General features: G+C 33.2%; 2 protein-coding genes across 3 annotated transcripts; one reads left to right on the top strand and one right to left on the bottom strand.

Annotated features, from left to right (window-relative positions):
• Positions 3,316 to 7,322, top strand: LOC109360952 (homeobox-leucine zipper protein HAT3-like). 2 transcript variants are annotated; one of them, XM_019606193.1, is made up of 4 exons: positions 3,316 to 3,593; positions 4,350 to 4,591; positions 4,957 to 5,036; positions 6,834 to 7,322. In XM_019606193.1, the coding sequence occupies exons 1-4, from the start codon at positions 3,455 to 3,457 to the stop codon at positions 7,138 to 7,140; spliced, it is 768 nt and encodes a 255-aa protein (XP_019461738.1). In that variant the 5' UTR covers positions 3,316 to 3,454; the 3' UTR covers positions 7,141 to 7,322. The 2 variants fall into 2 exon arrangements, with proteins under 2 accessions (XP_019461738.1, XP_019461737.1); XM_019606192.1 differs by having other exon boundaries at positions 4,347 to 4,591.
• Positions 8,195 to 13,936, bottom strand: LOC109360951 (cationic amino acid transporter 9, chloroplastic). The gene is made up of 9 exons (XM_019606191.1): positions 13,635 to 13,936; positions 11,013 to 11,419; positions 10,716 to 10,892; positions 10,192 to 10,416; positions 9,928 to 10,104; positions 9,418 to 9,645; positions 8,770 to 8,859; positions 8,520 to 8,658; positions 8,195 to 8,466 (listed from the first exon to the last, which is right to left on the bottom strand). Exons 1-8 carry the CDS (start codon positions 13,876 to 13,878, stop codon positions 8,521 to 8,523), a joined length of 1,686 nt encoding a protein of 561 aa, XP_019461736.1. The 5' UTR covers positions 13,879 to 13,936; the 3' UTR covers positions 8,195 to 8,466; position 8,520.

The following is a 16,213-nucleotide window of genomic DNA, read 5'->3' as shown; positions in this document are numbered from 1 at the left end:
TAATTCGGTTGGTTAGTGTATAATGGTTTGGTTTTGTGTATGGCTAAGGATGCATGGTCTTGGCTCACGGCTTCGTGGATGTAGGGTCAAGTGTATGAATGAGTTAATAGTTGTGTGTTTGGCTAATGTGTAGGTCAAGTGTTTTAGTTGTTCACGATTTTGAATTGAAATGGCTAGGAAGGCCACGATTTGGATTGTGTTGAGGGAAATGGAAAAGGAATGATGGGTGGAAGACGTCACAAGCTAGATTACTTGATAAGCTTAGGATATTCACCAGAAGGAATGATCCTTGATAAGAATGGAGAAGTCACACCGAGAGAGTGACGAGTCTTAGAATGCCACACGAATTAGGGTTCTTGATAAGTAGAAGATGTTGGCCACGACCAAGTTATGATTAAGAGAATTCTCTCAACTAAAACACAAATAGATTTTTATACAAAATTAACTTGTTTTCATTAATGAAGAATGCCATACATAAATAGGAAACTTAGTTGCCCTTAGGCTACCATGAAAAAGACTAAGTCTAAAAACTTAATTCACAATTGAATTTGAAAATGAAATCCTAACTACTCATGTAACTAAAATTAGGTTGGTTGAGTTTGGTTGGGATTTGTGGGAAGGCTTGGCCTTGATGTTTGGCCGAAATTCATATGTCATTTAACCAAGTGAGTTGTTGAAAAATTTGAATGATGTACTTGGCTCTTTTCCTTGTTTTTAATCGTGAGTGGACTTGAGATTTGAACACATGATGGATCCCTGACTTGTTCAAATCAACATTGGTTCCTTGATTTGAAAAGGTTGCAACTTAAATGCCTTGAAGGAGTTTTGATCACATGATTTACTAGAATGAACCTTGAAATCGATTTTGAATTAGTTAAATAAGATAATGCCTTAATTATCTTCAAGCAACTTTGATTTAGAGTTCCCTTGAAACATGTTTGTTGGTTCCTTAGCTATAGTCGTGTAATCTCTAAGGAGATTTTCCCAAGTTTGATTTTAAATCTCCCTTGAATTGTGCCTCAATCGAATTGCCTCCAAGGAAGTAGCTTGAACCGAAATCCCTCATTTGAATTTGACCATGCTAACTTGATTTTTGAGGTTGTGCCACCTTCATGCTATCACCCTTGAATTTTGGCTTGTCTTGTTTCTTGTATGCCCCTTGGATCTATCTCCTTGCCTTATTTATTACATGTCTTAGCCATACTTGCCTTAGTTGTGACATGTCTTAAGTAAAAACCCTTAACCACTAATGGACCATGTTACAAAGAATAATACAATTAAACTCTCATCCCATATTACATGAATTTATTTGAAAATAAGTTAAAATACTTAACAACTAATAAATAAAATTCTAAGACCAAAATAAATCTTAAGACTACTCATGAGAATTAAATTCTCATTTATTATAATTTATGCAAATAAAAATAAACTAAGTTAAAATAATACCCGAGGACATAAATGTCCTTCCTCTATGAGATCTCGGGGGTCAAATGTGTCCTTTTTGACCTTAAGGGATCCTAACTTGGCTTTGGCCCTAGTTGGTTTCTCTTGCCCTTTAATTCAAAAGTTGTCGTATGTGGGTTTATATTACATTCGGGATTTTAATCCGAATACTTCAATCTTAGGCTCTCATGATTTATAGTTCTATTCACATCACCAGTCTAGCACCACTTTACAAGATTTTTTTTTTTCATTACTTAAATAATTCTCTTAGGACATTATTCTCACTACCCATTCTTGAGTCTTACTTTTTAAGATTCCCCTTGTTTGCACTATTTACTAATTAACTAATTATTTTAATTATGCCCATTGACATATATTTGGGATGCAAGAAGCAATTTTTTATAAGAAAAATATGTATTTATTATTTTGAGATACAATAATTTTAATTTTCTTATACAAATATAATTTCTTTGAAATCTGTTAATTTACATGTATTCATGAGTATAGATTAAAAATGCATAATTAATAGTCATAGCAATAAGGCATTCATTAAAAAAACAGGAGAAAAAAAACAAAATGAAATTTTATTATGATGTAATATAATAAAATTTTATCCTTTAGACATAATATAATGACGTTTTCACTCTTAAATGTAAAGATAAAGTCTACATATTGTCTTTTCATTATTAGATATGATTATTTTCCAAATCTTAAACCCAACAACAACAAAACAAAGCATAGAGTAAGTGTAGTTTTATAACTTATGAAATATCACTCAATTCTTCACTTTGTTTGAAATTTCTAAACCAAAATAACATATTTTTTCTGAATTTGTTGAATCCAATCATAATTAAAATGGTGTTGAAATTCCATGTCGGTCCACATGCTAACAAAAAGACAGAAATTCATCTTTTGTCCCATAATTATATCATTTCATGTGTTATAAGTTATAATTGGTTAGAAAAATATTTAATAATTAAATTTTAATTTAAATATATACTTTTATCCAATCACAATCTCATGATACGTAGAGTGTGTACCCAAAAAAGACACACCAATGATGCTACATGATGGGATCATGATTATAAGCGCGTTTCCTCACGCGCTTTTGTGGTCAAATTCCACTAGCAAAAATGCATTACATTAATTTCTCAACTGAACTACTCATATTAAGAATTTAATATCTATACATAGAAAGTGTAAATGTTTTTTATATTGTCAGTCAATTATTAATAATTGATTTATTAATTATCATTGACTCTCAAATAAAAGTACTACAAATTAATGGTGGATAATGTGCTGACAGTATAAAAAACTTTACATTATCAGTGTACAAATTTTAAACTCATCGTCTCTATGATTTCTGTTACTCCCCACAAGCTAACCATTCATTCTAGTTAGAGTCTAACCTAATATTTACCCAATAAAATTGGTTAAAATGTAACCATGGGAATGACAAAATTACCCTCGCTCGAAAGTATCCATAAAATATTCTAAATGGATACTCACTGTAATAACTTATAGGTGAGACGAGTATCATAATATATGTTTGACAGGTGGCTTCATATTCATTCATCATTCATGTTTAATTATTATTGACTCTTCAAAAAAGTAATACAAATGAATTGTGGATAATATATCAATTGTGTATAAATCTCTATACTGATAATACATATATATTAATATATAGAGTATAAAAATTGTTATGTATTTATGATACTAACTATCCTCATTGATACCCGCAAATATTCGAGTATAGTAAAACCTAATAACTTGGTAACTCTACCCATTAACCCAACCACTATTAAGCTTAGTAGTAATAGTAGAAAAGACCATTTAAGTGATGATTGAGCCAAATTGAAAAAAGTGACCCAAGTCATCATTAACTCTATCTATTCACTCTCTTTTCTATGTGTCTATATTAGTAATAGTTTCATCCATTGCTAAAGGCATTGAAACCCATTATCTCTCATCAAAGACCATTCAATTTTCTTTCTCAAGAAAAAAGAAAATGGATGAGAAAAATGATGTGTTGGGGTTAAGTTTGAGATTGAGTTTTGGAGCATGTGGAATGGTGAATCTACCTCCTTCTATTTCAAAGGTGAATCACAACATGCACAAACATCTTCATGATTTGTCTAAGATTCCTGGTACGAGGTTCTTGTTCAATCATAATTTTCAGTTTTTATTATTTTCTTATCTAAGTTATTAACAAATTCTGTAGCAATTTTTATCACCCTTTTTTTTTACAAAATTAACATTTTTTTCTTGTAAATTCTATTCTCTCTTTTTTCCCTTGGAATTTAGCATTGCAACCTTTGTTGATTACTAAATGAAGATCATGCAATCAATTCTATTTATTGAGATCATTTTCTTCTTATATGTTAGAGTATTATAATGTTGTTCGATTCGTATAACTCAACTCATATAATGGTATAAAAATGTTTTGTTGTTGTATGTTAAATCATCAATTATTTGTACAAATTTGCCATAAAAAATGTGACTTATTTATCTATTCACATTTTAATGAATTTATTAACATTCCTAACTTTCTATTCACACTCTTCATTAAAAAATATTTATAATTGAGTGTTAATAGTATTCTTATATTTTATAAGGTTATCCCTATAATACAACGACAATAAAAAATTAATCTTTAGGTCTATTAGATAAGATCAAGTACATGAATCGAACGATAGTATAACGCACTATCATAACCTTATCCGTATGATGTGTGAAAGAAAAATCTTCTTTTTTTACTGTTACCAACTTAGTATACAAGTAAAAATATTGTTTTTTACATAAATGCCCTTTGGCATCTTTTCAATTACACAACCATTACCTAATTAAAGCTATGGAAACTCACATGCAACAAATAACTTACGTGAATTCTGTCCCAATAGTAGCAACGGATTGTGTCAACGACAACGGCGTTTCGTCGCCGAATAGCACATTGTCGAGCTTAAGTGTCTGCAAGCAAAGCGAGAGGGATGACAATGAGGCTGTCGTCAGGGCATCGTGCTCACAGGGCAGTGATGACGAGGATGGTGGTGGCGATGGTGATGGTACGAGGAAGAAGTTGAGACTCACAAAGGAACAAGCCTATGTGTTGGAAGAAACATTCAAGGAGCATAACACACTCAATCCGGTAAGCTAGTGGTATTTGTGTAAATTCATCACTAGTGTAAGGACATTATTGTCATTTCATGTGATGAATTTATTTTTATTCATATTCACTTCATTGCTTATCCATTAAATCGTGTGCCAATTTATTCGTAAAAATTAAAAATTCAAACTAGTACTCAAAAATAATAATAATAATTAAATAATCTTTGTTAAGGACTAAAATGTCTCAAAATTTAATCATAATAATACTAAAATAACTCATTCGATCAGTACTAGATATTTTCAGAAACTATTTTGTGTTTTTCGATTTTCGTAAGAGTAAACAAAAATACAAAATTTTTGATAGACAAAATGGATGATTACTCATTTTATTTTTAAAATTTTCAGAAACAGAAGCAAACTTTGGCAATGGAGTTGAGTCTAAGGCCTAGACAAGTGGAGGTGTGGTTTCAGAACAGAAGAGCAAGGTGAGATTATCACTTTATACTTCTCAGGGGTAATATAGACTTTTTGCATATGAGCTATCATATTTATTATAGGTGTGGGTTTATGTGTTTTTAATAAATATGCAGTTATAGTTATTAAATTATGTGTTGACCTCATTGCTTTTCTTGTTGCAAGTTACAATGCATGTGTTGCAATATCTTATGTGTGAATTGTAAAAAGAAAAAGTAAAAAAGAAACAATAACAATGGTTTAAGTGGTATATGTTTGATTCCCCTTAAACAATGTCTCTGGTTTGAGTCTTGTGAATGAAAAATACTCATTGGGAGAGTTAGCCCCACATATCTGTGAATATTTCCGGCTCAAACAGAATTGCCTCCAATACAAGGATTATGGGAAACAAAAAAAATATACATGTTTTGTATTATGTTCAAGACTAATTGATATTGAGTAACAGAAAAAATGAAAATAATATGGTCGACATTAGAAAGGGTAGTATTTGATGATTTATTTGATAAATATAACATGTTAGTAAGTGGTTAAATTTGACATTGTGTACCCCATTATTTTTGGCCAAATAATGTGTTATGTTTACACCATTATTTTTTTGTTATCAATAAAGTATTGATATAATGGTATAAGACGTCATTAGACTTAATACATATCAAAATGTTAAAAGTTTAATTTATATATATAACATTTATTGAAAGAAATAACTACATATTTAAAAGAAATTAATTTTTTACCGACAAATATGGAGAATAAATAAATGCTACTGGTTATATAAAAAAATTATTATTTTTGATTTCACAAATTTCAAGTGTTACATTTGCAAGAGAAATGAAATTGTGGTGTAGATCTAAATTTTGTACCTCGTAAATGTTATTTTTTCTAAGTATTGAATGCAGTCAAAACAACTTTATGTATAACTTTAATACCAAAAACAGAAATTCTTTAAATGTAGGACCAAAATTAATAATGAAGGTTTGACAACTCCTTTTCCAAGGGACCTAGTAATCAATGGCACAATTATGTCCCATAAACCTAAAGATGTTTCTTTTTGGGGTAAAATTGAAGTTATTGACCATCACAATTATGTGATAGAAATAATTAAAAGAGGGAATAAAAAAACTATGATATCAAATATCAAAACACATGGATACATAGGTGAAAAGTATTAACACGGCGTTGGTCTAATAGTGTAAGGTTCTGTTAGATCTTTAGTATAATTAAAGGGTCAAAAGTTCGTTTTCTGTGAACAACACTTAGTGGGAGAGGCAATCACAAACCCTAAAATGTATTAGTTCCTTACCATAAGAAGAAGATATACTCTTGATAGTACTAAAAAAACATAGGTGAAAAGTAATGGCAAGGATTAGAATATGATAAATGTCTAATGTGTGTGCAATTTTTTTATAGTTAAGTGTGCAAAAAATATTAACCATAAGAGTAATATACAATTTTTTTAGGGGGTGCATGCACCACTGACAATAATAATAATGATCAATTTATGATGCATGTTCAACTACATATATCGAATGAAGCCATGTGATTTATCAAAGATTATGTTAAAATATAAAACATTAATTTCTGAATCATTCTTCCATATGTTTTATCAAAGATTTTTTTGATATATAAAATATTAATTCCTGAATTTTTCTTAATCGTTTTGCTTCCTCTATAAATTAAGGTTAATTTACTAGGTTTTTGCATGTAGTACAATGATGTAGTTGTGTTGTGATTTGCTATTTTTGTGTGGTTTTAAGTTCAATGGTTCATATAAAGAAATGAACTCAATGATTTTTGTTCAATTATTGTAGGAACAAGTTGAAGCAAACTGAGGTAGATTGTGAATCCTTGAAGAGATGTTCGAAGAATCTAACCGAAGAGAATAAAAGGTTGCAAAAGGAAGTGCAAGAGCTTAGGGCATTGAAATTATCCCCACATCTATACATGCATATGAACCCTCCCACCACTCTAACCATGTGCCCTTCATGTGAGCGTGTCGCGATCTCGTCAGCGTCGTCCTCCTCCTCAACCACTTCGCAATCGATTGTAGCATCGAGTAATCATAATCCATTGGACTTGACCCTCCGGTTAGGGGCCGGTGGTGCCTGTCAAACCTAGGCCGTTGGAAGGATCCATTTTTAGGGACAATGTGAAGAATGGAATGGAGGACATAATTGCATGAAAGACTTAGGGATATAACCTTAGTTAACTATTTAAAAGTGAAGGATTTTTCTATCTTGGGTGTGGTATATGTTTTAGACAACTTTTGAATCTCTATTAGGTGGACATGTTTAAAAGTAGGATATGATTTCACATGTTGAATAGTTTTATTAGTATTTAATTATTGTTTTAAATTTTAAAAAAAGTGATAAAAAAGAAAATCTGAATCTTTGATGATTGTCTGTTCTTAGTACCAATTGCTTAAATGTAGGATTTTGTTTAGATTATTTTTATTAAAAAAATGTTTTTAAATTTGATATAATTCAACGACATCTATTAAAGAATTAATACGGATACATGCAATACTTAAAATTGGTGTAGTCTTGTTATTAGAAAATATCATTGATTGCATTTCACCACAAATATATAAAAAGGGAAGGCTAAACTTTCTATCTTCTATAACAATTTTGTTTTGAATGAGAGGAAATGGAAAGAAAATGCATGAAAACAATGAAATACACATGAAATTTTAAACTTTTTTTTTCTTTTTCTTTTTCCTCGAAAACTCAACTCACAAATAAAGCTTATAAGAAAGCTTATTGTCGTTTCACATTTCAAAGGAGTTGCCAATTGATGGAGCTAAATTGGAATAAATTATTTAAGTTTATTCTAGATCTTATAATGTTATGTCTCTTTCAACTTTCTTAAAGATTTGATTTTTATTTTATGTTTGGGAACCTAGTGAATTATACCATTTTGGTTCTTCAAAAGTTTCATTGTGTACTAATTTAACCTCGAAAAAAACTCAAAATAATACTCAAATATCACAAATATGAGTCAAAATAGTTAAGTTTGGAAATCATTTTTCTGGTTTTTTTCTTTTCTAATTATTTCTATAATGTATACCAAAGCTTACACAAAAACAGGAAAAATAAAGACTAAACCTTATATCATCAAATGTTTAATGGAAATAATGAAATTCATCCCTAACAGAAAAAAGTATCAAATATGATTGATTCATAAGCCATTATTTTGGTTTATATATCTAATGAATTTAAAATGTAACATGTTCTTAACTGTATAAAACAATGATTGCTGACAGTACCATACATACACTCTAGCTATACCCAGGAAATTACTTATATCCACTGGACATTCCCAACAATATGAACACTACTGGTCTACTACTAGTACAACAACAACCAAGATTTTCCGACTAAATGAGGCAGCTACATGCATCGAATGATACCATAATGTCGTAACGTAAGTATTTGCCGATTTTGTGTAAATGAAAAAAGTGGGCACTAGTGCATTGGATAATATTGAAATGATCACTTATTAAGCTTCTTCATATGGTGCCTCATGATAAATGTTCTCATTAGCATTAGGGTCAGCATGATACTGACCATATACAGCATAAACACCAATCATAACAACACTTACAATCACAAATCTCACCCATGCTTCTGAATGTAACTGAAAACAGGTAGAGTTTATCATTTTTGGTCAGATTTTATCGATTTATAAAGTTACTGAAAGGAGTGGTTTTCAGCCGAAATTTCAAAAAAGGAGAGATCATTGGCATACCTGGGCAAATAAGAACATGTTAAAAAAGATGCAAATAGCTGGAAGAAGTGGAACCCCGGGGCAAGAAAATCCCGGTGCAACTGCATAAACCTGAAACAGAGAATGATAGAGTGGAATTAATGAGATAAATTCACATTATATAGAACCAAGTTCGTTCAGAAATTTCACAAATTTAAATGTGGAGAACAAGAAGGGTAGCAGTTAGATGGAGTCTACGCCCCGAGATTGGTTTTCTCTTTCGAGAATTTGACACATTTAACCCACATTGCATTAGTAACTTAGTTGTATGATGCAGAGAAAGAAAGCACCAATTAATTTCATGCTATTTATTTTCTCTTCTACTAGTGATAAGATACATTAATATTCTATGTCTTTGATTAAAATTTATACCTTGTCGACACTTGTTCGGAGGGGCAGCCCACGTACCCCGAAAGAGATTAGTTTCTTACCATAAGGTGAGGAGATACCCTTGGTAGTACCAAAAGAAAATTTATACCTTTTCTAAATAAGAACAAAATAGAAATTTTAATTTTCAATCCATAGTATATTAAATCTTTTTAACCAAAGCATTTTGATGTAGCCCATGCATTAGGGAACAAGCAGTTAACAAAATATAACATTCCACATAAAATACAAAATAACACTCACCTGACGGAAGACAAGAGCAAAAGAAACACCTAACGCGAGAACTATCGTGAGAATCAGAAAAATAAATGAAGCATCATAGCGGAAAAAGAGCCCAGCGCCAAATCCAAGAACAGCAACAGCAATGAGGCAGATTACACCTTCCTGTTTAGATGAAGACGATACTTGACTATTTGCCCTATCCTTCCAGCGAAGTGCTACAACACATGCTGAGACAACTGAATAGCCAGTCTGAAACAAGTGAAAATATTATGTGAGGCGCATTGACTTAGAATATTCAGACACCAGTAGATAAAGTATACTTTTGCATTGGTGCAGCATTTTTATTATTTCCAATGGAAAACTAAAAATAGGATGAGAAACGTAGTAGACTGTGTATCCAAAATATAGAGGAATACCGACTAAGCAAGACATTCACCATCTTTCCTAAGTCAGACATACAATGGAATAGAAGATAGATACATAGATTTCGTAGCCAACCTCAGCACTAAAAAATTAGAAATCAACTCTTACCAGTGTACCGACAGAAAGAATGTGAGAAAGCATGCGAACATTGAATAGCCCAGCCAAAACACTAGCAACAATGCCAGCCCAGACCTGAGAATGAATAGGAGTGTGGCGTATTATGTGAACTTTAGCAAATATTGAGGGTAGTAGACCATCTCTGCCAAGCCCAAGATACAACCTAGACTGCTCACCAGAAACATCCCATTATTCACATTAGCACGTGCCGTAAGGCATATCAATCATGAAAGTTACAGTTCAGAAGTGGATCACCTGAACGTAGAGACCAACAAGGAGTGTTGTTGTAAGTCCAGCAACAGCGCCAACGCTAATCAGAACGGAAACAAATTTTAATCCCTTTGATTCAAAAGCTTCAGCCAAGGGAGCATCTTCTCCAAGAAAAGTGTATGGAACCATTCCAGTAATCACTAAGCATACTCCAATGTACAATGCAATACATATGATGAGGCTTCCAATTATGCCTATTGGCAAATCACGCTGAAATAAGAAAGATAAAAAGGGAAGTAAGTTGAACTAACATGTAAGGATGGAAAAGAAGAGCAAAACTTGGAAAGAAAAGTGTGACTATGGATTAGCCACAGAAAATTGATGCATTCTGGAGAGCTAGCTTCTGTTAAACAACTATATACAGCAGACTGATCTGGAAGTAACAAAATGTGATGCCGACTACAACTAACCTAATTAATGATGAAGTATGTATATAACAAATATGTCAGATAATATATATGGCATCTGTAAAATTAATACAGCATTGAAGCAATCTAAACATAATATACCTGGGGCTTCTTGGATTCTTCAGCAGAATTGGCAACTGCATCAAATCCAACATACGCAAAGAAGACAACGGTGGCTCCTGTAAATACGCTTCCCATACCATTTGGAACAAAGGGAGACCAGTTGGAAACATCAACCTCAAAAGCTCCAGCAAAAATGACAATGATAACAATGACTACCTGAAAGAAACAGTAACATAACTTCTGATTCTGTTCTCACTTGTCACATTAACTCCACCACTAACCAAATGCTTACTATTATAAAACTATATAGTGGTAACTGGTAAGATAAAAATGAACCTTGGTAATAGTCATAAGCGAATTCACAACTGATGATTCTTCAACACCCCGACAGAGAATTAAAGTGAGAAGCATTAGGAGAATTGGAGCTAAGACATTGATTGATAGCACGTCTCCTATGTTTTCACCATGTCCAATCCAATTTGGAATGTTATCTTTGAAAATAGGGAATAGCTCTAGAATATTTACTACATAACTTGCTAGGCTTCTTGCTATGCTAGCTGCCCCAATATGATAGTCAAGCATTAATTGTGCGAAAACGAGAAAAGCTGTGAGTTCGTTAAAAGCTGTATATGCATATAGGTATGCTCCTCCAACAACAGCAGGAAAACGAGAAGCTAGCTCAGCATAACAGAGTGCATTTATGACACATGATGCTCCAGCAAGTATAAAACTTATTGTCACTCCTGCATTACAGAAACAAACCATGAATAAGTCACAAAGTTTGGAATGGTAACATTACAAATAAGCTGTATTCTTTATCTCAGCACATCATTACGCAGTTTCACTTGAACTCACTATCAGTCAAAAGAGAGGAATGAATTGAAATTGTAGGCAACTTGAAGAAATCATGAAATTTCGTAACTGCTCAAGCTGTACTTAAAAGAGTATTTATAGCCTCTCAGTCTCGTTGAACAAAGATTAAAAATAGTCATTTAAGCTGGATCAAAGTAAATGGAGAAAAAGTCTAACAAAGGAAATTCAAATTGTTGTAGGCATACATATCCATGTAAATAGGAATAGTAAGAATGCAAAACATAAATTCTGGTACAGGGTCTGTCTTCGAAAACATATTCCTAAATGAATATAGGTCTCAAATCTCAACACTTAAATTATCAGGTTAGTTCATACAATCCATTGTGGATATGAAATGAGTAAAAAGTTGCTCTACTTGTGTCCTCCATATTGCATTCCAAAGTTACAAAAAGTTGAACTCAAACCTTAAGCATTCCCTTCTCAATCCATAGTATCTTACCAAGCAAACACAACAACATCAACAATCATTGGGCAGCATGGTATGCATCAACCTTACGAACCAAGCATGCAATGATTATCGCTTATCATTTTCAATCTTTCCATTTTCATCTTTACTAGGAATACCTAAAACTTTTAAAGCTGCTTATTAAGTATTGTATGTTAGCCAACGAGCTTGTATCTCAATCAGCATGTTAAGACTTCAGTGTGATGATAATCAAGGAAGCACAGACACATCAAAATTATTGCAGTACACCTGTACTAGTATCTAACACTCCTCAGGCATAATCAGATACCCCTAGATTGCATCCTACAATATTTTCTTTTTTAGAATTTTTCTACCAATATACATAGGATCACAATAACTACATAAACATTAGTATTTTATGTGTCTAGTTTACAATAACTAATTCGAAATTGTGAAACATCGTGTATCTAGGTACTTTCATTTTTATGCTAATATTACCTTCATTTTATGTGGTACCCTAAGTCCCTAACCATGTTGTCATATAATTTTTAAAATTGTCCAAATGTTAGTGTCGTTATCCTAAATGATAATGTTGGAGGTTCCACCTTCAGCCACACCACTACCCCCCTCCAGCTACCTCCAGAACCAAAAGAAAGTGTCATATGTTATAGAGCTTCTTCCATACATTCGCAACATTAAAAAACAATAACTTCTATTATCCAATACCAGTTTCCAAATTTCAACAACCCTATTCAAATTGAGCAACCCTACACAGTCAGATGAAATCATACATAATATGACAAAAACAATTGTAACAATTTCAACAACCTTATTCAAATTTCATGTTCGCATTTTTGACTTCAGTCACTTTGTAACAATGCCAATGCAGCAATTATGAAGAATAAAAAACAATTTGTAGCTGTTTAGACTTTAGATTTTCTATTCAAATATGAGCATTTAATTTCCCAATAAAACAACCCTTCCAAATAATAATAAAAATAGAACATGACTACTGAAACACAATTCCCTCATTTAGTAGAGAATTGCAATTGGTTCTCTTCTATCCTAGTTCTCTTGCTATCTGATTTCTTCTGAGGAACGAACCGGATTTTTACCTACAGTTTAAGTAAAAGAAAAGAAGAAGAATTGATAATGTATACTCACTTACATGAATGAGTTATACAAAGAGGACAAACTTTTATCCATGAGTATTTCTCCTATGGTGAAACAAAAGATAATTCAAACTTACAAGAAGTAGTAATAGAAGGACTATGGAGAGAGCTGTAAAAACTTATTGAATATACCCCTAGCATACCGGGATTTGACAGGGTAATATATCACTTACTACATAGCCATACCAAAGAGAACCACGTATTATGTGACTATGAATATGATAACAATCAAACTCAGCTCAGCTGTATCAAATAAAAGGGTCACTCAGGGTACCAGGTTCCCACCTAGTGGGGTTCCGGAAGGACTGATGTACGCACTCATATCACGCAGGCTGACAGACTATTTCCGGGATTTGAACCAGAACCCGAAACGTCATGGTTATTAAGCAACAAACTCATCCTCTAAGATAAGATAAAATAAACAGCACCATGAAATTAGAAAAGAATAAAAAAGAATAAATAAATAAATAAATAAGAGAAAATTGGAGTGGTTGAATTGAGAGATACCAGGTCCAACATCGCGAGCGACGGTGCCGGTGACGACGAAGATGCCAGCGCCGATGGAGGCGCCAACTCCAAGGAGGATAAGGTCGAAGACGCCGAGGCGGCGGGAGAGGCCGTGGTCGGAACCATCGACGGCGGCCTTCTCGGACGGAGAGAGTAAGCGCTTAGTTCGGAGAGCCGATGACAAGAAATGGGAGAAGACGGAGGAGGAAGAGGAAGAGGAAGTGCCGTAATCTCCCTTTCCCATGTTGGAGGAGGGAGAAACCTCGATTTTAGAGAGAGAAACCTCGATTCTAGAGAGAGAAAGCTCGATTTTAGAGAGAGAGAGGTAAATGAAATAAATACAACTAAATACCAGATACCCTTGTTTGATGAAGATGAGAATTATAACAATTGATATCCTAAAGTTTTTTATATTGTCAATATATTTGTATTATATTTTTTTTTTATCAGCAAAAAAAATATTATTAATCAAAAGATAAAGAAATTAGGAGAACAAGTGGTACTCCTATCCACATAATCTCTAAATTAATAAAGTGATAGACAATTTGATGGATGTCTCACCCAATCAACAAGTGAATAAGAAAAAAAAGAGGAAAGCGAGCTTTGAGAATGCTCCAAGAGTGCATAAAAATAAGCTTCATCACCTCATCTACTTGGAACATCTTATTATCAAAAATAATTTTGTTTCTAATGTGCCAAATAGTCCAAATTGTGACAAACTAAACTGTCATCCACCATTTTTGTTTCCTATTCTCCAACCATAGAGCACTTTCATGGATAGCAAAAGAAGACATGACGTCATAATGGATAATGGAGGATAGCTCAAAGTAGGAATAGAGTTGTTGTCAAACAAGATAAGACACAGAACAAGAGAAGAACAAATGACTAGTAGATTCCTCCACCTTACCACAAAGAAAGCAAAGAAAGGTGTCTGAGCAATTAGTCCACTTCTACGAGAAAGGTTCACTTTAGTTGGTAACTCATCCAAGGCAATTTTCCACACTAGGCATTTCATCTTTGCCGGAGCATTACAAGCCCATAGAATTTTGAAGAAGGCAAGACCACAACTTCCATCCACTTTTTGTAGAGTTTGATAAGCATTCCTAACCGAGTATTTTCCATTCGTATTATGAATCCAATTCCAAGAGTCATCAGAGTGTTGTTTAGGCACAAATCCATGGAGTTGTCTAAGGAGTTCTTCAAGATTCTTCATCTCCCAAGAGAATAAGTTCCTTCTCCATCTCAAAATCCACGACCAAACCCCGTTATTCCATGCACCCAAGGAAATAACAGTTGCCTCTTTGTCCAAAGCCCCCTAAAATAATATGGGAAAGGAACTTTTGAGAGTATCACTCCTCACCCATAAATCAGTACAAAATTTTATAGAAGAGCCACAACCTAAAGACCTACGGATATCATCATTTGTCCAATCACAACCTACTCCTTATCTGTTTTGACTAAGATTCCCTAATTCTCTCCACCAAACAGAACCCCTCCTAAAGCACTCTAAGTCACCATCCCCTGTACACCTTAAAAATCCATCCCCATACCTCGACTTTAACACTTTCACCCAAAGAGAGTTTCACTCAAACAACAATCTCCATTTACCTAATAGAGCTAAGTTAAAAATGAATTGATTTTTAATCCCAAGACCTCCTTCATCTTTAGGTCTGCACACTTTCTCCCACCTCACCAATGAATCCCTTTTCTCTCCTCCCCTTTCCCCCCAAAGAAACTGTCTCTAAAAAATTTCAATAAAATTTATCACACTAACTGGGGCTTTATAGAAAGAAAAGAAATAGATAGGTAAGGAACATATTACCGATTTTAGAAGAGTGACCCTACCACCAAAGGAGATGAGCTTATGCTTCTAAAGAGATAGTTTCTTTTGGAAAGAATCAATGATATGAGACCAAGTAGAGAGCCTTTGAGGATTTGCCCCAACAGGAATTCCCAAAAAATTAAAAGGGATGGAGCCAACAGCACAATACAATTTATCCACCGCCTTCATAATAAAGTCACTACTTGAGTTTATACCCATAAAACAACTTTTGTGAAAGTTAATTTTCAGCCCAGAAGCCAATTCAAAACATTTAAGGATACTTTTTAGCACCATAATATTATGCTCGGAATTCTCTCCAATTAGAAGGGTGTCATCTGCATATTGAAGGTGAGAAATAGACACTGCACCCCTACCAACCTTATACCCAAAATAAATGTTCTTTGTTACTGCCATTCTGATGATGCCACTAAAACCTTCAGCAACAATGAGGAAAAGAAAATGAGCTAAAGGATCGCCTTGTCTCAAACCTTTAGCCATAGAAAACTCTTTGGTAGGACTCCCATTTACCAAAATGGACACGAATTTACTTGAAGTAAATTCTTTATCCACAACCTCCATTTAAGACAAAAACTCAATCTCTCATCATATAAATGACGATCTCCCAATTCAATGAGTCATAAGCCTTTTCGAAATATCTTGGTTAATAAATTAATGGTGGATAATTTACTAACAGTACGAAAAAATGAATCTATTACTAGGACTATCTTTGGATCACAATTTCAAAATGCTTGGATCG

Source organism: Lupinus angustifolius, chromosome LG11 (assembly GCF_001865875.1).
Source record: "Lupinus angustifolius cultivar Tanjil chromosome LG11, LupAngTanjil_v1.0, whole genome shotgun sequence".
In the NCBI taxonomy this organism is placed as follows: Eukaryota; Viridiplantae; Streptophyta; class Magnoliopsida; order Fabales; family Fabaceae; genus Lupinus; species Lupinus angustifolius.
This window is presented reverse-complemented; position numbering and strand designations above follow the sequence as displayed.